This window comes from Haemaphysalis longicornis, unplaced genomic scaffold (assembly GCF_048455015.1).
Source record: "Haemaphysalis longicornis isolate Haplotype H1 unplaced genomic scaffold, Haemaphysalis longicornis Haplotype H1 scaffold_10, whole genome shotgun sequence".
Classification (NCBI taxonomy): Eukaryota; Metazoa; Arthropoda; class Arachnida; order Ixodida; family Ixodidae; genus Haemaphysalis; species Haemaphysalis longicornis.
The window spans coordinates 125,793,409-125,820,306 of record NW_027526204.1 but is presented as its reverse complement, the minus strand read 5'-3'; the positions used below and the strand labels follow the sequence as shown (position 1 = coordinate 125,820,306).

Below are 26,898 nucleotides of genomic sequence, written 5' to 3'. Positions count from 1 at the left end.
GCACAAGGCTTTGGCTTGTAAAACCCTGAAATACAATTAAAATGTGCAAGGAGGAAAGAGAGCGTGCTATGAGCAAGATGCCGGCGTCGTTCACTGCCGGTCTTTCCCACTACTGCGATATTCTTGATAAAACGTCAGGGAAGCTTGTGCTCACTCCCCAAGACTTGAATGGCGAAACTGTTGTACTTGAGCATTGCCGGTCACATAGATAATTTTTGGTATCATTATTTATTTGCGTAGTTTTGGTATGCTAGTGATCGTCGTCATGTGCATCGAAGAGGTCTTCTTCGTGGCGAGTGGTGGATGCAAAGTCGGACTCAACAGTGTAGACTTCTACCAGCTTTTCGTCATCGACTCCAGGCAGCGGCGGCGGCATCTGCAAGTCGTCTGTGGAAGGAGTGGCACACTCGTAACCATTTCTTCAATTGTTCGTAATGGCTTCAAGAGAATGCGGCGGCCGCCGTGACCTCTGCTAAGCATGGTGTCTGTTCATCTTTAACATTACGGCTGGAGGTTTGTTGTTACATGCGTGGCAGCGCTTGACAGCAGCTCCGGAGTTCTTGTTTTGCTAAAACCACTGCATGAGCAGAGGGCTCGGTGGTCGCTGCGAGGAACGCGCTCACGAGCGCTCGGCATTTTCTTTGTATTTCTTCAGCAACGGCGAGCTTACGGCTTGTACAACAGCTACGCTACAAGCATGCCAACGTCCTCGACAGTCTACGGCTCTACATTCTGCCGATGACCACAGCGTGGGAGGCAACCAAGTAACGTCGTAACGAGACCAAACATAATAGCCTGAAACACAACCCAGAATAATATAAACATCCTAGATAACTACTTGTTGCCTTCAGTTATATCTTCTCTGTTATTTTGCCATATGTTTTTAGGAGAACATTTCTTCAATGGGCCCAAGTGCCCCGTAGTGTTGCATTGGACTGGCGAACCAAGCAGTAAAGATTAAAAAGTTAAAGCCCCTAAAACCTTAGCACCGCATTCGGTGTCTGTATTATCACAGGCCAAGCGCTGGCTCGTTGATGTCGGTAGATATGTATGAGGCATATATGTATGATGTATATATGTAGGTGGATCGTACATAATAACGCGTGAGATAAAAGAAAGATCTTGCAGATATCAAAACTTCAGGGGTGCGTGTTTAAGGACGCAATGAATTTGTTGTGATGTGAAGACCCCCGGGCAGCGAAATGGCCATAGGGAATACTATAGCCCTCATCCAACTAACGATTCGTCGACCCAAATTGCCCCTTAACTTTGCAGCAAAAACGGATACTGCAGTAGATGCAACTATTGTGAGTGTTATGTCTTGATTTCAAAATGCTCCTATACAGAGCCCTGATTTCCCTTTTAAGGGGGCCATGCAGACAAAGCATAAGTTTGGTTCATTCAAAAGATTGCCTCGTTAGAATCATACCGACCCCACTTTTAACGCAAACTTCGCCCAAAGAAACTATATAAATAAATTCTGCAGAAATTCGGAGAATTATCTGCTAATACATACAATTCTTATGCCGCGGGCCTTCAGTGTGAGTTTTCTCGATACAAAATTTGTGTTTTTTTTAAATCCTGTCCGACCAATTATTGCTAATTACGCTGTTATAACGATTGCAGGTGAAACTTTTGCGAACTGTGCATTATTGTGGAAATGCGGGGCGTTACACGGTTCGCCATTTTGCGTAATTATTTTATAGTTTTCTCATTTCTTTAGTTTTTTTTTTTCAAAATTTGATTCGACCAGTTATGTCCATTTACACTATTATAACGACTACAGGTGGAACTATCGTGTACACTGCCATATTGTTGAAATGGCATGCGGTATACGTTTTTACATTCTGCGTATTTTGTAGTAGTAGTAGTAGTAGTAAAAACTTTATTAATAGAAAGGGGCACAACAAGCACCGTGAGTGGGGTGGGGGGAAATTAAGGGTGCAGGCGAAGGTAAAACACCTCAGACATTCACACGTTCGAATAATAAGATCGTTGTTCATGTTCAAGTTCACTCAGCACTGTCAGGTTTCACATGGCTTCTCGTAAATAAGCTGCAGCAAGCATAGTCGGTTCAGATCACCATTACACAAGTTTGCATAGACCGTTGGCCAAGGCGTATTGAGTGACTCGTTAAAGAAAGGAAGGCTCTGTTTTTACCCGCTGCAGGTGTTCTGCCTGTGACACGGGTGGGGGGCCGTGTCACCTGACAGCCGGGCAGCTGCCGTTGTGCGTCTGAACACGGGCGGCCGCAGAAATACCGAAGCGCTGGTTGCCGAATGTTGGCCGCTCATCGTATTGGCAGTGGCTGCCAGAACCTGGATGTTGGCCGGACATGCCAGAAAGCAGCCATAGACGGGCCGGTCTTGGGACACACTTTCTGTGCCGTCTGGGCCAATTTTCATTCCTGTGAAGCGGATTTACTCGGTGCCGCTGGGGCACTCCTCATTGACACGGACCCCACTTTAACAACTGTTCTTGCCCTAACCACCACCGATGCCTCTTTCTCAAGCTGCGCAATCGCTGATAACTGCGGTAGCGCCCTTGGCAGAGTCACTTTACCACTTTGAATTCCCACGTGAGCCCATAATTTTTTTTAGCAAGAAAGGCCTTCCGCGTGACATTTTCGTCCGCGTATTTTAAGCCTAAGCACCCGCCAACCACCGGTTGCCGGTTTATTCGTGCACTGCTTTGGGCTGGAAGCAGGAAGGCGTGATTGCACAGCTAGTCTCCATGCCACTGCCGATTGTCCTCGCGCCATTGTGTTCGCACCATTGTTTTTACGCAGATGACAAAACAGGTGGGCACAATAATCTCTGCTCGTCAGAGAATTCTTATCAGCCAACAGTTCCCGTCCATCGGTCACACAGCAACAGGAAGTGTTGGCGGGCAGATGGGCAAAACATTGGAGCAAACACCCTTCGGCAACCATAAAAGATAAGAATCGCAAATATACGACGGTGCCGCTCAGAGTGGCATGTGTGAAAAAATCGCCTGCTGGGAAACCGAATAACCGTTCTCGTTGTATAAAACAAGTGTATGCGAAGTCCCCAAAACGTGATTCCCTCCGAAGCTGCGGATTTCGGTCCATAATTCGGAAAACGCTAAAAGGAAGTCAGTTGAACTGCCAAAAAGAGCAAAATCCTTTCTCAAGATGGCGGTGAATGGAATCACCTCACTATGCATCGTCACGTCCGTCGGATTCTTCTTGGCAAGTGGTGCGCCTTCCCAGCTGCCACCGCGAGACGAAAAGTGCCGGCTCCAACCAAACTCGAAGCACATCGGGGACAGGGCCACGTGTCCCTTCACAACAACGTTTGACGTCGACCCAAAGAGGTGCCCGGAAAAGATCATCAGAGTGTCGTGCAACTGTTCTGGTAGCCTGTGCAGTGATTCCGGAGACTTCAGGTGCACGGAGGCCCAAACATTGATTCCGGTGCTCTACTCGGACACAAGCAAGGAAGAAGACATCCTTTCCGCAAAGTGCAGAGAAGGAGCCATTAATACCAGAATGGGTATTGATATGTTGCTGGTTAGCTACGCGTGTGTTTGTTCTACAAGCAGGAGTTTGATTTCTCTTCCCGACGATGTTTCTAGGCCCATGCCAATAGAGATTTAACATTGGGTATCCGACCATTTGACTGCTGAAGTTGGCATCGAAATGTACCGTAAGCACTGGAAAAAAGATGCATCGTAATTATCAATGTATTATGGACTACTTTTGATGAATATTTCTGGTAGTGAACAGCTGCTTCAATAGAAATTGTAAGGTAATATAAAGAATATTCAGCTTTCTCAAAATAAATTTTCTTGTGGCGTTTACACCTTCGCCTTATTCCGACTTTGCCATGCGCCCGTATGGTAAACCTTACTCAGGAAAGCGCTGTCGTAACGGTTCCTGATGACGACGGACTCATCTCTAATCACTTCAGCATATCCGACATTGATCTTCCTAATACTGCGTTGCCTAGCGGTAGTTTGCGTAGTCATAAAGGTACGTTCATGCTTATAGCATTTCTATGTAGAATGCGTTATGACGCCTCTGAACAGCGAAAATAACTGCCAATCTGACTAATGCCGGCCGAAGGTGAACGGTCGAAATAGGCGAAAGATACACGTGCGTGCGCATACTTGTTTTTGTTTCTGTTCGGCGCATGCTCAGTACCGTGCAAACGAGGAACCCGCAGGAGCAACTATTGCGTCGTAAGGGAGAAAGCATTTTACAGTCCGTTGAATAGCAGGCTGCCGTATTTCGTCACACTTTAGAAACAGTTTGACAGTAATACAGTACAGCATGTTTCTTGGAAGGTGTCGGAGTTCCGAAAGGTGTACGCTTTTGTAAGCTTTTACTGCGAAGTAGTATGTGTCTAAACCCCAGTTTTCATTCCGGTGAAGCGGATTTACTCGGCACCGCTACGGTGCTCCTCATTGCCACCGCGGACCCCACTTTCACAACTCTTATTTCCCTCACCACCACTGATGCCTCTTTCACAGCCTCCGAAATCGCTGACAACGGCGGTAGCGAGCTACTTGCCTGCTTTGAATGCCGACGTGAGCCCATAATTTTTTTTTTTTTAGCATGAGAGGAATCAACCACAGTTTTTTACCAGGGCCCGCTTGCTCGAAGCTCAATAAGACAGACATTCGCAGTCTAAGCGTATTGGCCGACTTATGCGGAGTCTTATGTTCCCTAGGCTATATGACGGTTCCGCAAACTTATAAGACCACGGATAGGGCTCTAAATAAGACAGCGATAAAACTTTGAATAAGCCTGCTCTGAGCAGTCTTATTCATCTACTTATCCCGAATTTGTTGGTCATCTGATCGTAAAGGTTGACCTCCATGCAGTGAAAAACGAGTAAAGAAGCCGTAGAAATGGCGAACGACGCCCAGCCGCAGCCGCCCGGCCGTCGGCTTCGAGTAAATGCCCGTTCAGCACATATGTACGCAGTGGAAAGGCCTTCGAGAGAGAGGGTGAAAAAAAGTGGCAGCATCTCCGCTCCGTGGATGATGGCGAGGTTGCGGATTTCGGGGCCTCGAAATGACATCCGATTTGCACCCCGATCGACATCTGATGGGCGCCCCGACCGTCATTCGATTGGAGCCGTGAGTTGCACATTGATTATTCCCTAAATGAAACTGCAACTAACGGCTCAAATCGAATTTCGCTTGATTTTCGCTTGATGGTGGTGTGCGCACGGCCAGAGACGGCCTGTTTTGCTGTTTCTCCTGCCTTGCACTACTAGCGCAATCTGCGCCATTTTTTTATCCCGATGTACACTACTGAAAAAAAGTAGACAGGAAGAGGAATATTCTAATCGCATTTGAGCAGGCGTCTGAATGTGTCCGCCGGGCAAACATCCGCAGCCGGCTTCTCTTCATTATTTTTTTACTTCCTCGTCGTGGAAAGAATTCTTTCTGAGTAGAGCAGACAGGAAGCGGTGTTCTTATATCAGTTGAGCAAACGCGCAAGTGCCAACGTCATATTCACCTCCAGTGCGGACTGCCCATCGAAGTTTACATTTACTGCGAGCGTGGAGAACACACAGGGTGCCCTCTAAAGACATCCAGATGTCTGCCCGGCTAATTGTAGCAAGGTTCGTCTGGATAACAATTTAAAGATGCGCTTGCTCATCTTCCGCATCACCGTCCTCCAGGCAGTGCATTGTAGCCCACTCATCACACCTGAGCCCGGTGGCGTAAAGGGCCACAGCGCTCCCTTATTCACCACTCTCTAACCTACTTACGGTGTTATAGCCACCGGCCCTGGTTCCTGGGAATGACACAGAGGGAAGCGAAAACAAGGCCCTAACACGTCCTATTCCAGCCGTTCTTTCCCTTGCCCCTGTTCCCAACCACAGAACGTGCATGTGTGCTTACGGTGCTAACCCATTCAAAGGCCCCCCTTCGCCAAATTAGTCCGCTGCCCAATCATCACGCTGGTACGCGGTGGTCCTCTACGCAACCGCGCGTACCGGGGAGAGGAAGAATATTGTGAAGATGAGCACACGTAGTGCGGTCTGTGGGAAATCATCACTACATCGTCATCCGAGGTATGCGTCATGGCGTGACAGGGATGTTAACACACTCCGGGGCTGAACCGCGACGGGTCAGGAGCCAGTTAGGGGTGGTCCAGCTTGACCTGGTGTCGTTCCGGGGGACCCTGATTGCTTGCTAGAATCCCACTACCACATTTCTGGTAGTCGTGAGCGCAAAAAAAAAACTCCAGATAAAAGTAATATCACACGGCGACATTCAACAAAGGCGATATACTCACGCTTTAACTAACACCATATTAACATGAACGAAAAAATGTTAATAAAAAAAGCAGTTGTTTAATTCAGCCGAAAAGAAATGTTATTGATTAGCAGCTGCCTTTCGACAAAATAAAAATCACCCCTCGGTTCACACTTCAAGGAAAGCGAAACAATTATTTTGCGTTTCAATAAATTGCTCCTTCCTACAGTATTTGTAGGCTGCGAGTGTGTGTGTGTGAGCGAGTGAGCTGAGTGAGTGAGTGATAACATTTATCTGTCCATAGATGGGAGTCAGGGAAGGGAACTCTTGATGAGAACCCCCTCCCCCCTCAGTCGGCAGCAAGAAGTCCTTCTTCCCTGGCGGCAGGCTTAGCCATAGGGACCAGACGGACGTAGTCTCCGGGGTCCGATCTGAGCAGCATGGTCTCCAACTGCTCAGATCTTGTAATGTTTATCGGTAGTATCTGACCTTTATTCCTTTGATTTCTGTATACCTTGTTGGGGCAAGGCCAGACCATATTTGGCAGGTTCGCCCTCTTTCCGCACTGCTTACATGCGCTGGAGTATAGCCCCGGGTAGCAGCGGTTGAAATCGGTTGTAGTAAGAGGTGGCCGTCCACGCCAGTACAGTGTATATGAAGTAAGGTAGCGTGACAACTGAGCCAAGACAGCAAAGAGAGGCAGCGAAAGAGCAGCGGCAAACTCGAAACATACAGATCGAAATCCCTTCTATTAAAGCAAAGCTTTCTACCTCTACCAGCCAACGGTTCCGTCTTGGCGTGCGCGACACAAAACTCCCGGGAAACCAGAAAATAAATTACTAGCATCGCCAGGATACGAGCCTGGAAGGAATAGAAAACGGAAGGAGAGCCCGTCGTCTTACCAATTAAGCTACGAGTGCGCGGGATGACGGGGGAGACAGACGGTGTACTCAACGAGCACAGGTGCGAGTTTACTCTCTGCGTTCTCGCTGAACGCCACGTGATAGAGTCACACGACCTTTCGCGCCGCTGTGCGCTCCAACCACGACACGTGTTGCGGCCGTGCGCGCTCCTTGCGCATGAGCTAGAAGTTGGAAAAAATTGAAAGCTCACACCAACGCATCGCATCTCACTTCTCCGTCGGTTCCGCCTATCTCATCGCCTCCGTCGGCTGCGGCAGAGACGGAGGAGAGGTGAGATCGTCTAACACCGTATTTGAGCGTCCTTTAATTTTACAAAAAAAAGTGTTTCAACTTAGGCGCTTCACTAATACAACTCAACCAACCACCATTCACGGATCATGCATTGATTTAACCTGAGCAAAGGATATTACTGAAGTTTAAAAAGGTGTGGTTTTCCTTGTGTCTGGTTTCACTCTTCGTAGAGCCACATGTGCGAATTCAACTTACGTCGAATGGGCATTTCTGGTGGGTGTTGCTTACAGCTTTGCTTTCCATCCACATTCACAGGGTGAATTGGCGCTCATTTTTTTTTCCGGAGTCTTCAAGCGCTGTTTTAACGTTGTATCAGAACCAACTGGATCAGCGGTCGATTCTGCTGAGCGCAAGGCGAAAGAGGATCGGGAAGCAACCCCCATCAAGCGGTAAAAGTCGAAGCCTTGAGAACACGGTATGGCAAAAAAGCGTCTCAGGCCTTAACACAAATTTAATTATGTTCTAACCAATCGTACATAGACAAAACCCGACGTTTCGAAGCCAGCTAGACTTCTTCTTCAGGCTACTGGTGCCACACTGAAGCTGGGTCTCATAGTATTAAGATCCTGCTGCAGTGTGGCGCCAGCCACCCCTGAAGAAGAAGCCGAGCCGGCTTCAAATCGTCTGATTTTGTCTATGTACGACTGTTTGGAGCATAATTAAATTTCTGTTTAGTAACTTCCCAACCAGACAGAAGCCTGTCAAATGTTCACGTTCAAGCCTCTCAGGCCCTGACCTGGCCATGAATGCTTCCGCATATAAAACCCTTATGAACTGCTTATGTGTCTTTGTACTTTTAAGCGAAGCTTATTACTCCAAATACAAAACCAAAAAACGTGTGGTAGCGTGAATCCGATCTTGAGTCTAGCTCATGGTAGAACGAGCGCCTCGTACGGTTTCGCAGTACCGACGGAAGCACGACCGACCACGCTTTGGCCGCCAACCAAACCAATTAGCAGGGTCGACAGATGCGTAACCGAAAGCGCTTCGGTCACCGGTCTAAGCAAAATTGAAGACAGCGCTTGGTGCTGGCGTAAAAACATCATGCTGCCCACGTACGGAGCGATTTGGAAGACGAGCATTCTGTCTCCTTTTTTGGGGTGATGTCACGACAAAATTTATAATAACTCGTTGCGCCAGCTACAAAAAGGGATCACGTTTGTAAACAGTGTTGATTTTTATCATCTAACTTTGCTGCGCATCGGTGACGCTCGTCGTGGTAGTCTCGTTGTGAGGAGGCCGCCTTCTAAGAATGCTGGCCGCTTGCAACGATAATCTCATCTGCAACAACAACAAATGGGCTTAGGCCAACGTCTAATGAAAGGTTTTACGCGCAATCGTGGGCGTCGGCACGATTCCGGCGAGTCACTTCGTAATAGGTCGGCTGGCTGCTTCACAGACCGGGTGGTACCGTGGTACCGCTCCTTTCTCCACGCGAAGCGGGCTTAGTTACTTGCTCCGAAGGCACACTGCCGCGCGCCCAGTAAGAGCATTCGCTCCCTCCCTCTTCAAATTGCCTGAGAATGTAGAGCAGTTTGTACTTCCGCTCAACCGCTGCGTGCTGCCATACAGGACAGGGCGAACAAGGCGATAAAAAAACAATCTTGTCTTTATGCCACGCGGGGTTTCCGTGCGCGTGTCCGCAAAGCTTCCCGATTCATCGAAGCTTCCGCCGCCTGCGCTTCCTGCCGCCGTCTCACTCATCGCCCAACAGCAGAAGAGCGCACATACGACGCGGCCTTGGCTCCGAAGCTGAGAATGGCGGCTGCGTTTGCCGACCCAGGCGTGCGGCTTTACCCGGTGCGAGGCTTTGTCAGTGGTGTGAATTGGCGACAAACCAAGTTCGCTGCACCAGTGCCACCTCGCCTGACATGCGGACTTTGTCGAGTTGTTTCAGAGACGACCTTCCTACTGCCCTGTTTTCACAATCTGTGCGAGCCGTGCTTCACTGGAAGCGTGCACAACGGGAACGCCGTGTGTCCGTTGGACGATGGTACATCAGCTGCAGGTGACTGCCAAAAGTTCCAGTCGCCACCAGATGCCGCTGACAAGTTGAAGGCAAGTGTTGTCTGGGTTAATTGAAAATTCCCCTCTCTGAAAATGCCCCCTTTTATGAAATTGTGGTATTCACATTTCAAATTGGGGCTCCCCTTTGCCTGAACCATGCAGTATTCTTAGACTCTGCAACACATCCGATAAACGCTTTTCACCGAGAATGCTATAGTTAAGGCCAGCTCGTGGCGGCGCTGCGTCATTTTCTTGTAGCAGTACATACGCCTTCCGTTCCTGCTTTGCTTTTGTGGGTTTCTTTTTAAAGTGGCTATCGAATGCGTTCATTGCTACAACTGAAGGAAAGCCGGCCAATAGCCGCTACATGGCTGTAATGACGGTATTCCAGCGGTAAAAGAACGCCAAGAGGGAAAGAGCGCCAAGAACGGAAAGATCGAAAAAAATTTGGGGAAATCTCTACGCCATCTTATGGGCGTAGAGATTTGATTGATTGAATGATTGCAGTGTTCAACGCGCCGACGCAACACAGACGATGAGGCGCGCCGTAGTGGAGGGCTCCGGATTAACTTTGACCACATGGGAATCGTTAACGTGCGCCGAAATCTCGTACACACGGACATTCTTGCTTTTCGCCTTCATCAGAAAAGCGGCCACCGCGGCCTGGAATCGAACTCGCGGCCTCGTGCTCTGCAGCGCAACGCCTTAGCCAGTGAGCTTCCGCAGAGGGTCCTCATGGGCGTACAGCAGTAAGTTGTGGCTGAGGTACTTGGTAATTGAAACAAGTTGTTGCAGGGTTCCTTTAAAAATACATTTTTCATGGCTGCTTCTGCCAAGAAAAGCTTGGCAGGACGCAGCATTTCTCAGGCAACCTCATTTAATCAAAACCACCAATTGGGATTAAAACAAAAGTAGGTATACAGTCGTACTCACTTATAACGATTCCAGATATGACGATCTAACGGTTATTTATTTATTCAAAATACCTTACAAGCCCACCAGGGCACTGGGTAAGGGGGGAAAAAAGAGCAGATAATCAAAAAATAACAAGAGAAGTTATACAGAAACTAGATATATAATACAGCAACACGTCAGTGAAACAAGAGAAAAAGAACATGATAAAAGCCAGCAAGAGTAGCAAGAAAATAAGTACAAGCAATAATAACATCTAGTATGGTAGCTGCAACCACAAAAAAAAAGAAAAGAAAGAAAAAGGAAAAACGCACATATAACGCCCATATTTCGGTGCACTTGCGACTTACCTATGCTACCCATTGAAACTGCGTAAAGATATACCGAACGTTTATCATAGCGTCCTACTTTTACAACAAATACTTCCGACACGATCACGATAAAAATATGGCACATACGATGTGAAAAAAAAATCGAAACAGTCCTTAAAGCTTGAGAGTGGCGGCGTGCTAATGCGTTCACAGCTTCAGTTTATTCGCGGCGAAGATATCCCAGATCGGCGAGCACCGCCTACAGATTTAGGACACAGCGACCGAGCTCACTCACTTTCCAGGCATTTCTCCAGAAGCAGAAAGGCAGCGAAGAACAAAACAAAAATTAAATCCGTTTCACTAAACGTGAAAACTGTTGGAAGTTGAGAGCAGTAATTCGCCATAATGGGCTTTAGCGCCGATATCCGCTCACTGCTACCACAAAATTCAATTCAAATTTTCCGCCGAAGCAGGGCTCGCACGCCTCCTTCCTGAAACAGCGCCCGTGGGAGTTCTGTTCCTTTTGTGCTTGCTTTTCCTCCCGGCACGTACCCGGCTTTGCACTGCCACTTTCTTCACTTACTTTCGTAGAAACCAACCCAACGAGCGTTCTGAAATGAATGAACGGTGGTGCTTCCGGTTAATTATATATATGTTATCTCAAATGTACATGCAGTTTTCTTTGCGCTAAACAAAGGGATATGTATGACAAGCGCCAGCGGTTCACGAGTTTTGAGAGAGAGAGAATAAACTTTCTTTATTGAGAAAAAAACAACAAAATGGAGTCTTCGGGGTGGTTTCCTTAGTCGAGTACACCTTCAGCCCGGGCGGAGCCCACAGCCCTCTCGACCAGCTGACGCTGATCGTCGAGGGTGGAGCTGGCCAAGGCTCTCTCCCAAAGCTCATGGGTGGGATAGGGATTGGAGCGGGGACGCGGGGGTCGTAGCCTCCTACAATGTGACACATTGTCCAGGGGGCCTCGAAGAAGCGGGACTGCGGGGGAAACAGGTAGGATCCAAAACGTGACTTCTTGTGGGGTGGGGGAAAGCGTTCATTTGAAGGGCACGGAGGAGCCGCTCCAGCTCTCTCGGGAGTTGTTTGTGAGCTGGTGGGTAATACTGTCGCTCTAGTCGGTAGTCTTGTGAGATTTCTTGGTACGTGACCATCGGGTGCACGCGCTCAGGCTCACCTCCGGCAACAGCGGCTCGGCGAACGGTTATGACCATTTAAACCGCGTGGTTTTCGAAGCCTCAGCGTGACTCCCTGACGACGCTACGCCGGGCTGTACTTGGTTTCGTTATCTCGCTGCGTCGCCTGATTGCGGCAGTCGCTTGACATCGACCGTTACAGCGAACTGCGACGACAAGGCGAGCACCTAAAGTGCTCTGCGCTTTTAAAAAAGGAGGTATTATTAAGCCTGGCTGTCAGCTGGCGGTCAACCAGCGGAAACATCGCCTTTATGATCCGCACTTCGTATCAACTGCCGCTCGAGCATTACTATTACTTGTGTCCATGTTCATGCCTCCCGAGTAGACGCGAACGCGGCACCACGCGCTACCAAAAGCGCCGGTGGTTACTGAGTTGCCATGTAAGGATTACGGTTAGGTGAGACATAACGAATCGTGACGATATTCAAACTGAATTTCGCTCTTGTCTGGCCGGAGCGACGCAGTTCTCGGTACGTTCAGCCTGGCGCGGCTGATAGCTATCAAAGGCATTACGGCGAGTGGAGATATTGAAGACGTCCGAAAGGGTGGTGGTCCATCACATCCAATGCTCCATCTACCAATCACCTCATTTCCCCGCATGTGGTGAGCGTGCCACGCTTCACAACGCTATGTGGGCTGTCCTTTCAATCTCTTCCCTTTAATCACCCGTGACGAACAATGGAAGGGTGCGCGGGGTAGCTTAGACCCCGGCGTTCAAATCGCCTTGGTGGAACGAGCTGCTTGGTGGCGAGGTGTCGTCACCACCGACCTCAAACTGGCGGCCAACACGCTTCCCTAACCCCAGTCGCTCAATAAAGGTTTTTTATCTCTCTCTCCGAAAGAGCTTCATCAGGGGCATAGTGCCAGGAAACCGGAGCTAATAAAACATACAAAAACATTAAAAAAATTTTAGAAGAAATGACAATACTAGTTAACGCTAATATTCAACAACACTAACCCCTCAAATATTTTGTCACAATTTCACTCACACGCAGAAACAAAGTCAGCGGCAGATAACGCGATAATAGCCTTTAGATCTTTTGTATTTACCATTGTTCTTTAGTAAGTCATTTTCTGCGTAATTATCTTTTTAATTACCTTTCTACATTTTTTTTAATTTTAAATCCATACATAAATTTTCAATGTATTTAACTTACCCGTTATACCTCGGTGGAACGGGAAGGGGTCCAGTTCTTGAGCCCATTTTAATAAAGTATAGAAGGCAGGTTCGATGCAAACACAGCTCAGTTCCTTTGTAAGCAAGAAGCAGGCGTCCCTTCATGAAGCGAAATGGCTTAACTTGTCACCGAAGGGGTTGTTCGACATGCTCGCTAATTAGCGCACCTTTTAAAGGGCGAGCCTGCATACAACGTAGTACTGATATACAGACCACTTTTCACGGCACTTTTGAGTTCGTTATAAGCGGGTTTCACTGTAATACAATATATCCAATTTTTGCATTTTTTAATATAAAAATAAAAAATAAGCGCTTAATCTCTGAACCACCACAGTTCCATAAATCTACCTGGCTGAAGATAAATTTACAGAATGGGTTGTGGCCTTCAAGTTACAAACGTGTGTTATGGACGATCATTTTGGGCTACAGGATAATTTTCCGCATGGTAATTTCACAAGTAGCAATTAAGTGACCAGCAAAGCATGTTTCTACAAACAGGGTATATTTCCAGCTAACAAAGGCGACTGACCATGCCTGTGAATCATCGTACCCAAAAGATGAACGACACATCGCAACGGGAAAAGATGGTGATGATAATGAGAGAGAAGCACATGGGAATCACTAGACACGTGCCACTGTAGGCACTACCTCATGGTTGTGCACAGAGTGAACGCACTGCTGTCCACGTGAAACGTCGGCAATTAGTGGGGTGTATACGCGATCGACTCAACCGGCTTGACACTTTGTTTGAAAGACGAGTCTTTCTGTCTGTATGTTTGACCGTTTATTCTTAGGTGGGGTTGATAGGCGCATATGCCTCTATATTCCATGTTTGTATGTAGAAATAAGGTTTGGCAGCGAAGAAAACCTCGGAAAGCAAAGGGGAGAATGCAGTAGGTCATAGAAACAGATAAAGAATTTGGAAAAACAGTAAGAAAGTGGAGAAAAAATGCAGGCCAGGTGGGATCCGAACCCACGACCGCCAGAATACCGGTCTGGTGCGATAACCACTACGCTACCGGCGGGGCGATTTCCTCCCCCCCCCCCCCCGTCCGCTTTCTGGGGTATTTATGTCAATGTAATTTTTTCCTGTGATTGGGGGTGGTAGCCAGCCCCACTCTGACTTCTCGGGCTGAAGGGGACCTTCTTTTTAATCCCCGCGCCGTGACTCGAGTGTCTACGACATGTCGAGAGGGGTCAACCAGCGTTAAACCCTCTTAAGCTCCCTATGGCACCAAGACTGCCAGAACAGAGGCCCTCCCTATGCATGTAGCGAATCGGAATAGGAAATGAGGGGCTCGTAGAAATAACACAGAAATAAGGGTTGGCAGCCAAGAAAACCAGCCAAGAAAACGAGCCCCTCATTTCCTATTCCGATTCGCTACATATTTGTATGTATGTATGTATGTATGTATGTATGTATGTATGTATGTATGTATGTATGTATGTATGTATGTATGTATGTATGTATGTATGTATGTATGTATGTATGTATGTATGTATGTATGTATGTATGTATGTATGTATGTATGTATGTATGTATGTATGTATGTATGTATGTATGTATGTATGCATGCATGCATGTATTTATGTATGTATGTATGTATGTATGTATGTATGTATGTATGTGTGTGTGTGTGTGTGTGCAAGATTGTGTATGTATGTATGCATGTGTGCAAGAATGTGTATGTATGTATGTAAGACCGAAAATAAGGGTTGACAGTCAAGAAAACCTCGGAAAGCAAAGAGGAGGTTGTGGTGGGTCATAGAAACAGATGAAGACGTTTTTGAGTCAGAAAGAAAGTGGTGAAAAACTGCCCGCAGGGTGGGATCCGAATACACGACCTCCAGAATACCGGTCTGGTGCGATAAACCACTACGCTACCGGCGGGGCTGTTTCCCCGCCAGTTCCTCGGGTATTTATGTTAAGGTATTTTTTGTTTCCTGCACTTGGGGGTGGTAGCCAGCGCCACTCGGACTACTCGGGGTGAAGGGGACCTTCTTTTTAACCCCCGGGCCGTGACTGGAGTGACTACAATATGTTGAGAGTGGTCGACCAGCGTTTCACCTCTTAAGCTACCTTTGGCACTGTCATGAATGTTGGGCCGGACCGCGTGCAGAGCAATGAGCCGGACTACTGTTCCTGAGCCAACTCACGCCTTATATTCCCAAGGTAATCCAAACGGGCAGGTACGAAAGGGGAAGGTCAATGTATACAAAACTGGCGAGGAACTGGTCCACTACAGTCCGCTGGGGCTCGCACGGTGGATGGAACGCGGACCGGCCGGTGACTTCAGTGAGTCGACGCGAGATGGTAGTCTGTCAGCAGTACAAGACGAGTGCGCCGAAAAGTTTCAACGCGGGGTTGTGTTCCACGGCGGATATTGCGGCGGTGCCTATGACTAGCGGCGGGAGGAAATAGCCTGGGCCCGAAACGAGGCCTTGCTGCCCGCGTTCCGCGTCACCGGCACACCGCTCACTCTTGGGACGGACTTCAGCTTCTCCCGGCGGCGTCCAGGGCTGTCGTCGTGCCTACACCGCGACGGGCGGAAACTGGAAGGAAGCGCTGGCGACGGACCTCGGGCCTACACCGCGAGGGCGCCGTCCTGGTGTCGTCTTGCCCGACCGCTTGCAAGCTCCTTCTTCTTCTTTTCTGCTGGCCCGTTGCCTTCGGCCATCCATATCGACAACAGGCGCGGAAAGACGTAGACTAAGAAAGAAATACACAGTCTACGTCTTAGTCTACGTCTTTCCGCGCCTGTTGTCGATATGAATCAGCACCAACTCGCCCAACTTGCCATCTTGTTAAACGTAACTTCGGCCATCGCTCCACCCCTGGTTCGGCGGATTGGCCACCACACTGCACTGTCCCTTCACTACAGGCACCAAGAATTCCAGAACAGAGGCCCTCGCTAAGCATGTAGCGAATCAGAAAATGGGAAATGAGGGGCTCGGTGAAAATAAGACAGAAAATAAGGGTTGGCAGTCAAGAAAACCTCGGAAAGCAAAGGGGAGGTTGTGGTGGGTCATAGAAACAGATGAAGTTTTTGTCACAAAGAAAGTGGTGGAAAAATGCTCGCCGGGTGGGATCAGAACCCACGACCTCCAGAATGTATGTATGTATGTATGTATGTATGTATGTATGTATGTATGTATGTATGTATGTATGTATGTATGTATGTATGTATGTATGTATGTATCTGCGTATGCATGTATGGATGTGCGTATGCACGTGCGTATGTGCGTATGTGTATATATGTATGCACGCTTGTATGTATGTGTGTATTTATGCATGTATGCATGTAGGCATACAAGCATGCATGTATGTATGCATGTATTTATGTGCGTATGCATGTGTGTATGTGCGTATTCATGTTGCATGAGCGTATGCACGAACGTATGTGCGTATATGTGTATATATGTATGCACGTTTGTATGTATATATGCATGCATGTATGTATGTATGTACGTACGTCTACCCCATGATTAAGCCATTGAGCCAAAAAATAAAATTCTGGAAGAAGTCTGTATAGGAAAAACCTTCTCAAATGACTAGTGCTGGTAGCAGACTTCAAAGTTGTCATCAGTGCTGACCAAAAAGAAAACATTCGGCATACTTAAGGCAGATCATCAATACATAACTGGTACTAGGCAGTGGTCTTTTATTTGAAAATAACTGTGCGCTTGATATTTGTGACAGCAAATAAAGAATTTTGCTGCTGTGAAAGATACTCTGGTTGCCTTTCCTGCGCCTCTTAGTAGGGTTTCTGTGTCCTGACAATCCGGTAGAAAAAAAGCAGGATTTAAATGCGGTGAACAGGTCACGTTTCTTTGAGGTTTGTGGCTTTCGCCTCCGTTGGCGCTTGCTTTTAAGGGGTTTGCACGAACGGTAAGGTTGAGTTCCTTTACGTTGCGTACCACGTCGCGGGGTGAACCGGAAAGCAGTGGTTGGTCCTGCATAAAAGATGTCCAACCTCACACTTCCACGGAGCAATGAGCCTGTTGAAAATCGTTTAGTTTGACGCGTTACGTGGTGTTTTCTTCTTCGGATGAACTTCCGAAAACACCTAGTCTCGAGATGGTTGGAAAATAAATGGCAGTGTCGCTGCTGGGATGTGCGGCAATTCGGGGCACAGTCCGATATTTTCGAGGCCGAATGTGTCGCAGTCTCCTTGTGGCTCATTCGTTTCCGCGGTCTCTTTTGGGAGCGCGAAAACGTCTCACTGGCGGCTGCGAGTCCTTTGGGATTATTGACGTCTGGGCCGTTTTTTGAATACGTTTCGAGAATAATCGAACCCGGTGCCTTGTCTTCCTCAGGCCTTTCCGCCTTGTCGTCATGAGTATCCGGTGCTTGCAAACCAAGCTCTCTGAGTAGGCACCGAACAATCAGCAGGATGGGTGCGGAGACTGGCTCATGTACGGGGGTACGCGATATGTCGGCCGGACGAGCGAGGCGTATACGCAATTCGAGTGCGGCAATTTCCTTGTTCAGGGAGCAATATTTCGTTCATCCACGCCCTTTCTTTCCTCGTACTCTCTGAGTGCCCCCCTTTCTTCTTCCTCTTTCCTTTGCTGCCATTGTTTCAGGATCGCATCTTTGTGCTCACCAGCGTCTCTCAAGAGTGCAACATCAACATCGAGTCGCCTCGCCTCCCTACTCAAGGATAGCTCCTTTTTCAGCTTGTCCTTCTCCGTGTCGAAGTAGTGGCGGAGGGCTGCACCTGTCAGTCCCAAGTCTTGACCCGCCTTCATTATTCTTTCCAAGCCTGCGATATACATGTTCGAATATTTGCGTGGTTGTAGGGCTAATAGCAACCGGACTCCTCTCTATTGGTAACACGCGAATCCTGGCAGGCTCGCCACTTTTGTCATGAATGTTGGGCCGGACCACGTGCAGAGCAATGAGCCGGACTACTGTTCCTGAGCCAACTCACGCCTTATATTCACAAGGTAATCCAAACGGCAGGTACGAAAGGGGAAGGTCAATATATACAAAACTGGCGAGGAACTGGTCCACTACAGTCCGCTGGGGCTCGCACGGTGGATGGAACGCGGAAGGGCCGGTGACTTCAGTGAGTCGACGCGAGGTGGTAGTCTGTCAGCAGTACAAGACGAGTGCGCCGAAAAGTTTCAACGCGGCGTTGTGTTTCACGGCGGATATTGTGGCGGTGCCTATGACTAGCGGCGGGAGGAAATAGCCTGGGCCCGAAACGAGGCCTCGCTGCCCGCGTTCCGCCACCGGCACGCCGCTCACTCTTGGGACGGACTTCAGCTTCTCCCGGCGGCGTCCAGGGCTGTCGTCGTGCCTACACCGCGACGGACGGAAACTGGAAGGAAGCGCCGGCGACGGACCTCGGGCCTACACCGCGAGGGCGCCGTCCTGCTGTCGTCTTGCCCGACCGCTTCCAAGCTCCTTCTTCTTCTTTTCTGCTAGCCCGTTGCCTTCGGCCATCGCTCCACCCCTGGTTCGGCGGATTGGCCACCACACTGCACTGTCCCTTCACTACAGGCACCAAGAATTCCAGAACAGAGGCCCTCGCTAAGCATGTAGCGAATCAGAAAATGGGAAATGAGGGGCTCGGTGAAAATAAGACAGAAAATAAGGGTTGGCAGTCAAGAAAACCTCGGAAAGCAAATGGGAGGTTGTGGTGGGTCATAGAAAAAGATGAATTTTTTGAGTCACAAAGAAAGTGGTGGAAAAATGCTCGCCGGGTGGGATCAGAACGCACGATCTCCACAATGTATGTATGTATGTATGTATGTATGTATGTATGTATGTATGTATGTATGTATGTATGTATGTATGTATGTATCTGCGTATGCATGTATGGATGTGCGTATGCACGTGCGTATGTGCGTATATGTGTATATATGTATGCACGTTTGTATGTATATATGTATGCATGTATATATGTATGTACGTACGTCTACCTCATGATTAAGCCATTGAGCCAAAAAATAAAATTCTGGAAGAAGAAGTCTGTATAGGAAAAACCTTCTCAAATCACTAGTGCTGGTAGCAGACTTCAAAGTTGTCATCAGTGCTGACCAAAAAGAAAACATTCGGCATACTAAAGGCAGATCATCAATACATAACTGGTACTAGGCAGTGGTCTTTTATTTGAAAATAACTTTGCGCTTGATATTTGTGACAGCAAATAAAGAATTTTTTTGCGAGAGATTGCCCTATGGCATAAGAACAAGCTGTCATAGGTACAACATCCGCACCTGTGACGCGCAAGAATCCAAGAAGAGACCGGTGCTGGAGCCTCCACATCCAGCGCTTGAGTTCTAGGGGTCTCCAAGGATGGAGCCTTGTGCCTCGGAGGTGTTGCGTTTGGGCGCCTCTAAGAACATGGCCAAGTGTACAGCAGATGTTTAACGTCAGGTCCTGATGCAGGATGCGCACAGAAGGAGCGCAGGTGTCCGCAAATGGCATGTGATAACGGGCAGGCCAAGCGTGGTTAACAAACAGCTGGAGATAACGCCGCACCCACCGGAAGTCTACGCAGCACGACTTCCTCCCAACGAGCGAGACCTAAGGGGAGATCAGTTCCACGCGGTAAAAGTAAAGCACGCGTGCCATGACGGAGGGTTTTTTTCCCTCCAGTAGTTCTCCTATGGTGAATACAGGAAGAAGTGGTAGTGGCCGTGGCAGGTCTCTGTGGCAGGTGAAATTTGCCGCAGTGTGGGCACGAAGCATGTCCCGGCGCCTTTAAAAGACGTGGACAGGGCATGAATAAATGTCCATAATCGCTTGAATGCCTGCGGACAGGCTAGTACAACTTGCTACGCGACGCAAATCCCGAATCGCTGCCGTTGAGTCAGTCTAAAGTTCCAGCTTGTGCTCACTAATCAATGTCGATGCAGGCACCTCCAGACCACCCCGAATGGCAGTAAGTTCTGCCAGTAGGCTTCGGAGTGCACGGAGTGTGTCGCACGCGCAGCTTTGGTTTAGGGAGGGGTAAGAGGGACACGTCAATGCCATAGGGACGAAGGAATCGTATGCCCGGCATCCACGAAAGCCTGAACGACCAGCGGCTGCGTCGCAGGCGGCCAGTCAGGGACACGAAAGACGGCGTATGGGCGCTGGTGAAGGCCAGCGGTACGGACATGTAGCCTTGCCAGAGGCTTGTTTTCGATCACCTGATGGTACAGCCAGGGCACCCTCGCGGCGGAAATGGCCGGGTCGTATCACGCGGCCGGCCCATGTACGCGGCGATAGCTACTGCTGCTGGAAGCAGTCCACGGTTCAGCAGGCATGCGGACCGACGCTGATGAATGCGTTCATCCAGCGTGTTTAGCTGGGCTTCTGCTTTGAGCTGATGAGTTGGCGTTAGACGGGGGAGGCGAGTACTGGTGCTAATGGTGGCCCTGTAATTAGTCTCCAGCTGATCCCAGCACGCATGCGTCATGGGCTGGAACTGTGCCTGGTACGCTAGCCTTGGCTGTAGTACGGTGCCCAATAGAAGACGGGCAATCGTCCAGCAGTCCCTGCCAGACTACTGAGAGATGCGACGAACAAGGTGGAGCATTTTTTGGGCTTTCTACGAGTAGATCGGATACACTCAGCCTGTGATTCTGAGGCCGATATATCCCCCAATCCAAGAATCCGAAGGTGTCCAACAATGGGAATGGCGGACCATTCAGGGGCCGTGCGATCGGAGATAATGCAAAAGATCGATGGCCCCAAGAGTTCACGGTGGGAGGCGCAGCAGTCTTGTCTTGAGAGAGGGTGAGGGCTGCATAATCACACCATTTCTGGCCGTTTGTTCAGGCTTGCTCGAGGCACTCGGCTTGTGACAGGTCCGGATGAACTATCCATGCAGTAATGTCATTCGCGTTCATGAGGAACTACGAGTCTTGGATAGTGTTAAGGTGGCAAGCTAGCGGCAACAAGATAATGTTAAAGCGTAGCGGAGACATAACCGAGCATCGTGGTACGCTGCGTGCTGGTGTAGACGAGCCGAAGCTTCCACCATTCATGCGTACAGAAAAAAGACCGGTGTTGAAGAAAGTGTCGGATAAAGTCGCAGGCTGTCTGGGCGGCGAAGACAACTTAGCACTTGTAATATTGCAGCATGGCTAACGTTGTCATAAGCCTTGCATATGTCCACAGCTAGCACAGTCCTCACGGCGAGAACGGCCTCTCACCAAAACCATAAATGACAGGTATTCCAAGCCATCCTCAGTAACAAGATGAGGCCTGAATCCGATTTGCGCCTGGTGATATTATTGAAAACTGTCAAGCCGTCACTGGTGACGAATGGCTAGCATTCGCTGCAACAGCTGGCACAGCGTAGGTGTCAAAGCAATCTGCCGCAATTTCGAAGTTCATGCGGTGGTTTCCCGGGCTTTGGGATCGAAACAATATCCGCCCGAAGCCCGGATTGAGGGAGTTCACCAGATAGCCACAACTGATTTACGGACTCCAGAATCATCGTGAAAGCTGGGTTGTCAATGTTTTAGTATACCTCATAAGTAATGACGTCGGGACCCGGAGCAGTTCTTTAGCTTGATCAATCGCGGCAGAGATTTCAGCCATTATGAACGGTAACTGAATTCCAGAAATGGCATCATGTCACTTGGCGGTAAGCCCACACTGCTCGGCAGGGGGAACGGAAACGGCCCGGAAAGGAAAGGAAAGAAGGCCCGGGCAACCTCGAGATAGGCGTTAAAGACAATGTTTTGATTTGGAAACACAAAAAGCGCTCACGCTCGACCGGAGACGTCATGGTGGCATCCCAAGAAGTGCAACAGTACCGAAAAGTTCCAGTCGATGTCGCGCGAGCAGTAGAAGGAGCAAGAATTGCGTAGACTTGAGAAATCCTCGACCGTGCTTATCGTAGGAGGAGCGACACGGCTGGGCAGTAGCGTGAGAGGTGGGCGGGGGAGAGAAGAGGGATTTACGTGGCAGAGGTGGCAGACGACTATCGTCTTTCAACGACATTTTTTTTCAATAAACAGCTTCTCTCTGCGTCTTCAAAAACGTCTTCAAAAGACATGCTGATCGCGTAATAGCGGCAGATCCGTTTCATAAACCAAAGCTAATGCTTTTGAGGTCGCTACATCACAAAGAGAGCTAAAGTGCTCTAAAATATTGACGCATTGATTTTTATTTACTTCCAAGAAATAAGTCGGTGAATGTAGCAGTGAAAACGTTCCAATTATTCCTCCTTGTAATGCACTTTTCTTTTCTTTCAGGCCTTCTGTTGGAACGAACCGCATGGCTGCACATTCATCGGCACCCTGGAAGCCGTACTGACGCACTACGAGCAGCAGTGCACCTTCCACGTCGTGCCATGCCCGCGTTGCAATGTCCCTGTACTTCATCAAGACGTTCCAAGACACTACCGGTCGGGATGTCACTACCAGTCCGTTGAGCCTATATCCGGACAACCGAGGTTGCATCAAGGGAACGTGTTTACCGCTGACGAAATTGCAGAGAGAGTTGATGAGTTGAAAGCGCTAATTATGGACCCTTACCATGACCGTTTACCGGAACTCCAAAGCAAATTAAACGAAGTTTTGGAACAGGCTAGAAGCATCGGAGGACAGGTTAAAGAAATAGGCAAAGCTGTGGCCAACAGTGAGCAAACTCTCGCACAAGCCATACAGCGACAGTCGAGCACATTTTTCTTTAATCTTCAACGTGTGGAATCCACGCTGTGCGATAACCAAGTGAGCGTCACCAACGCAGCTTTAAATGGCAGCGAGCAGCGGCTAAGCGATCAGCTCACACAAACAAGAGGATGGCTCTCGACCACGTTCATCCAGGAGCTTCGAATTCAGCTACGCGAGCTCTCCACCAACCTGACAAACGTTCTCGAAGATGGGGGGAGCGGCATCAGCGGAGCGGGGCTGGCTGGAGCGAGCGAGATGCCGTGGAAAAGAGAAATGAAACTCATACTTCGAAAGTTGGAACTCCTGACAACTGACTCTCACGCGCACGTGCAATATTTGCGCCAGAGGGCTGATGAGAGGCTGGAAGAACCGGCAACAATATACACACATTTCGTCCCTACTCCATACGGATGCGTAAGAGCGGACATATCACCATTCGTGGGCAGACTGGAAGATCAGGAAGAGTGCTATGTTGTGACTCTTGCAAACTTTTCTAACCTGCGGGACTCTGGGAAGCCCTTGGGCAAGTTTACGCTATGGTACGCTCGGGATGGGTATTTGCAAGTGGCCACCAAATTCGCGTGGGCAGATTCATCACTGACTGTCAAAGTCCGTTTTAAGTGGGGTACATTTCCCCAAGGCTCCTGTCTAACACCATGCATTACGCATGTGTGGGTAAAACACCCCGAAGACTGCAAAGAACATGTCAGTATGAAAAGGTTGAGCCCCGGCAGTGAATCTGAACCTGGGCGCCGCGGAGCATTCCAGGAAGATTTTGCAGTGACATTGCCATCACCAACGCGCACTGGGTTTGTTAAAAATGGCAAGCTGGCGTTTGTTTTCTCTTTTAAGACTAATGGTGTTGACTCTTTGACCTAATGGAGTGGCCAAAAGTTTTCAACAAGGAGCATCTTTTCTTTCCGTACTAGATGGAAGAATGACACCATTACCTGCCTCGCACGATAACACATATCACTGCTGTTCAGGCCGGAGCTCAAATTAACACATTGAATGAGCTTGTCCATCAGCGTCGGTCCGCCCGTTGGTCGTGCAAGTACTGGCGGCTGAGCCACAATCCCAGGTGGTACAAGCATTTGTGGACGCCGGGAGCAAGGACAGCGCGTTGACTACAGTACAGCTGTTTCCTGCCCATCCAGAGTCCTGTCAAGCTTGTGTCTGTGAAAGACGCCGTGGCATGACATCTATTACAACCATCCGGGATGGCTTAAGAGCATTAACTCCGGCTTTTCTTCAATACCCTGGAGGTTCTACTTCCGAACTTCATACAGACTCTACGGAGACCATATTTAACTTATATCGCGTAAATAACAGCTAGGCCACCTGGAGGAACACTTAAGATATTCGATAAGTACCCCTGCCCTCACCGGCTGTCATGAATCCAGCGCAATTCTCTACCCGCTCACATGGCTGCGGGTAGCGCCTGCCACCGTACGTCTGTTCCGAGACCATCGCCATTGCTGACAATGAATCCCCTAGAACAATTGCTCCACCAGAAGGATGATCTGCATTGCTTCACACGTGCTACGATCCCTCCGTGTTGAACGGACGTTTCTTGTAGACCCGTTCGCTGGGAGGAAGTTTTGCGGCTGAGTTTTCTTGTTCAAATGGTGCTCTCCCCCCTCTGTGACCCAGACGCATCCTCTACGCTACAATGCTTCGTTCACTGAGAACTGCTCCTTCTTCACAGCTCGTACCAAAGATGCTGAGGCTGAACGTTTTTTATGAAGGTGCTTTTCATTGGCAGACGCGAAAAATAGACCGTCGATTCACAGTTCTTCACCCTGGTGCCCTGATCAAGCTCCATAGGTGGATATGGGAACCCCACAACCTTTCGTTCCTCCGCGAAACTAGAGCGAACATATGATGAACATATGATTGACCTGTATTGAACGTTTTATGCCATAAGCCGTACTATAGTGGGGTGAACTTAGGTCTTGTGGTGAACTTCATTAGAACCCTGAAGATGTAGTAATCATCCGGTGTAGATGATATCACCGCAAAATGTTTGACAAATACAGATGCGTACTAAGCTGTGATATTATGGCATTTAATTCCGGTGATACTTTTTCCGCTCTCAATTACAAGGCGATATCACTAAGGAGTGTTTCTTGCGAACATTTTGACCATATAATATATTCTAACCTGGACGAAATTCCGGGGAATTGCCCCTTTTTACCCCTAAGCAACTTGATTTGGTAAAACATTTTCTTGTAAGACACAACCGGTTTCTGTTATGCACGACATTGCCACTGCGTTAGATAAAAGCTCTTGCATTTATGGTTTTAATGACTTTTCAAAAGCGTTTAATTCATTTAATCACCAATTATTTATTCAACAAATCCAAACGTCTTTTATGACAGAACTTTTTTAATCTAGCAGAGTTCAATTTGTATCTGCTAATGAATTTGAATTACCACAACATTCAGTAACATCAGCGGTACCACAGGGACCCGTGCTTGGTGCCTTGGTTTTCTTGATTTATGTTAATCATTTGCGTACAGCAGCTAATTCCAGCATTAGGTTGTTCGCAGATGATTGCGTTATTTATAGAACTGCCATGGCGATTGTGACACTTCCATTCAGCAGACTGACCTCAATAATATTTCTATTAAATGCAACATATGAAAGAAGTGGTTGAAAGCTAACAAATTGAAAACAAACAGATTCCCTCGACCAGCTGATAACGCCAATATTTGAGACAACATTATTCAAGTCTTTGAACTGGAACTTTTTGTTCTTACAAATATTTAGGAATTCAAATGAGCAGCAACCTTTCTTGGAAACTGCATGTAAATTTTATTGTTAATAACGTACACACTATGCTTCTGAATTTTCAACGTAATTTTTTAATGGCTCCTTCATATCTTAAATTACTAATCTATAAAATTTCTGTTCAGCCTAAATTTGTTTTCGCGTAAAGTGTGGGATCATCACTTTTATTATTTTATTAACATGTTAGGAATGGTAAAAAGCTGTTGTAACGCTTCACCTTGTCTAACTATGCTCGGGCGCCCTGCCATGAAACGCGCCTTGAACTTTCCCAACTTGGCATACGCAGAAAAATTGCCATTTGTGAGCCTTTCGAAAACTTTATGTCTCAAATACAAACCTCTAAACCGAACTTCTTTCTGCGCCGTAATATGTATCATCCCGTATTGACCATCGTTATAAGTAATGTATTCCGCTCTGCAACAAGAACTTTTTTTTGCCTCATTTTCTTCCAAAACATCTAACAGAGTGAGCCGCCTTCCCCTTGCAAAAGCTAGTGTAATTGATGTGTTTTCATTTAGGGCTGCTACTGAAAATTGCTTTTGTTCATCATAACCACATTTATGTTCTCAACGTTGTTTTGTATTCGACCCGCCTTTTTGTTTTACATTGCCGATTTTCTTTGCTACTGATTGTGCAATTTTTATTCATATATGTTTGTGCCAATAACCACTCCCTTCTGTAACACCTTCTTGGCAGTGGAGATACTGAAATAAACAAATAAGACGAATAACTAAACATCGCAATAAAAAAAGAAAAGATACAAGAACTGAAGTGCTCACACTTCATGGTTATAAAATCCGCACCGCTCGCTGTGTGCTAGTGCGGGTCACCAATTATAAATGAAGATGAAATGTGTGGTCTAATATCAAGTTTTAGTTTTCTTCTATTCATGACACACTGTGCTGGGCAGATGTTACGCTGCGCGTACATTGCGGTCCGCAGAGGACTCAGTGTACGGTCGCTTTACACAGTTGCGTTTTGTTTGTTATGGCGGATAGTTCGACCCATACTTCAACAAGCCTAATACTATAGGCTGTGAAGGCAATGTTTTTGTTTTTGCTACGTTTTTTGTCCGTTTTTGCTACGTTTAGTACGACTTTGCAAGGCTTTGCTCGGTTTCGTTAAGTTTTTCGATGTTCTTGCTAGGCTAGGAGGAGTTCTGAGCGGTGGAGCGAACCGGCCGTTGCCGGCACCCATAGATTTACAGGCTTGAAGTGGAATTTCTCCATTACTCGAAGGCCGGGATCTTCTTGCCGGAGATTCCGCTTTTACTCCACATCACGAACGCGGTACTCTGTATCTTCCGCTCTTCGCTGCGGTTTAGGCGCAGCGGCTTAGGCGCGATACTCGGGGTTGGGTCGTGGTCGTGGGTCGTGGCGATACTCGGGGTTGGGGTTGAGGCGTTAGCGCTGCGC

At 48.1% G+C, this 26,898-nt stretch overlaps 1 protein-coding gene across 1 annotated transcript; it reads left to right on the top strand.

The window, feature by feature from the left end:
- The first annotated feature begins 9,165 nt into the window (after positions 1 to 9,165).
- On the top strand, positions 9,166 to 26,348 carry LOC144159262 (uncharacterized). The gene is made up of 2 exons (XM_077690639.1): positions 9,166 to 9,509; positions 22,271 to 26,348. Exons 1-2 carry the CDS (start codon positions 9,210 to 9,212, stop codon positions 23,567 to 23,569), a joined length of 1,599 nt encoding a protein of 532 aa, XP_077546765.1. The 5' UTR covers positions 9,166 to 9,209; the 3' UTR covers positions 23,570 to 26,348.
- Positions 26,349 to 26,898: the final 550 nt, after the last annotated feature.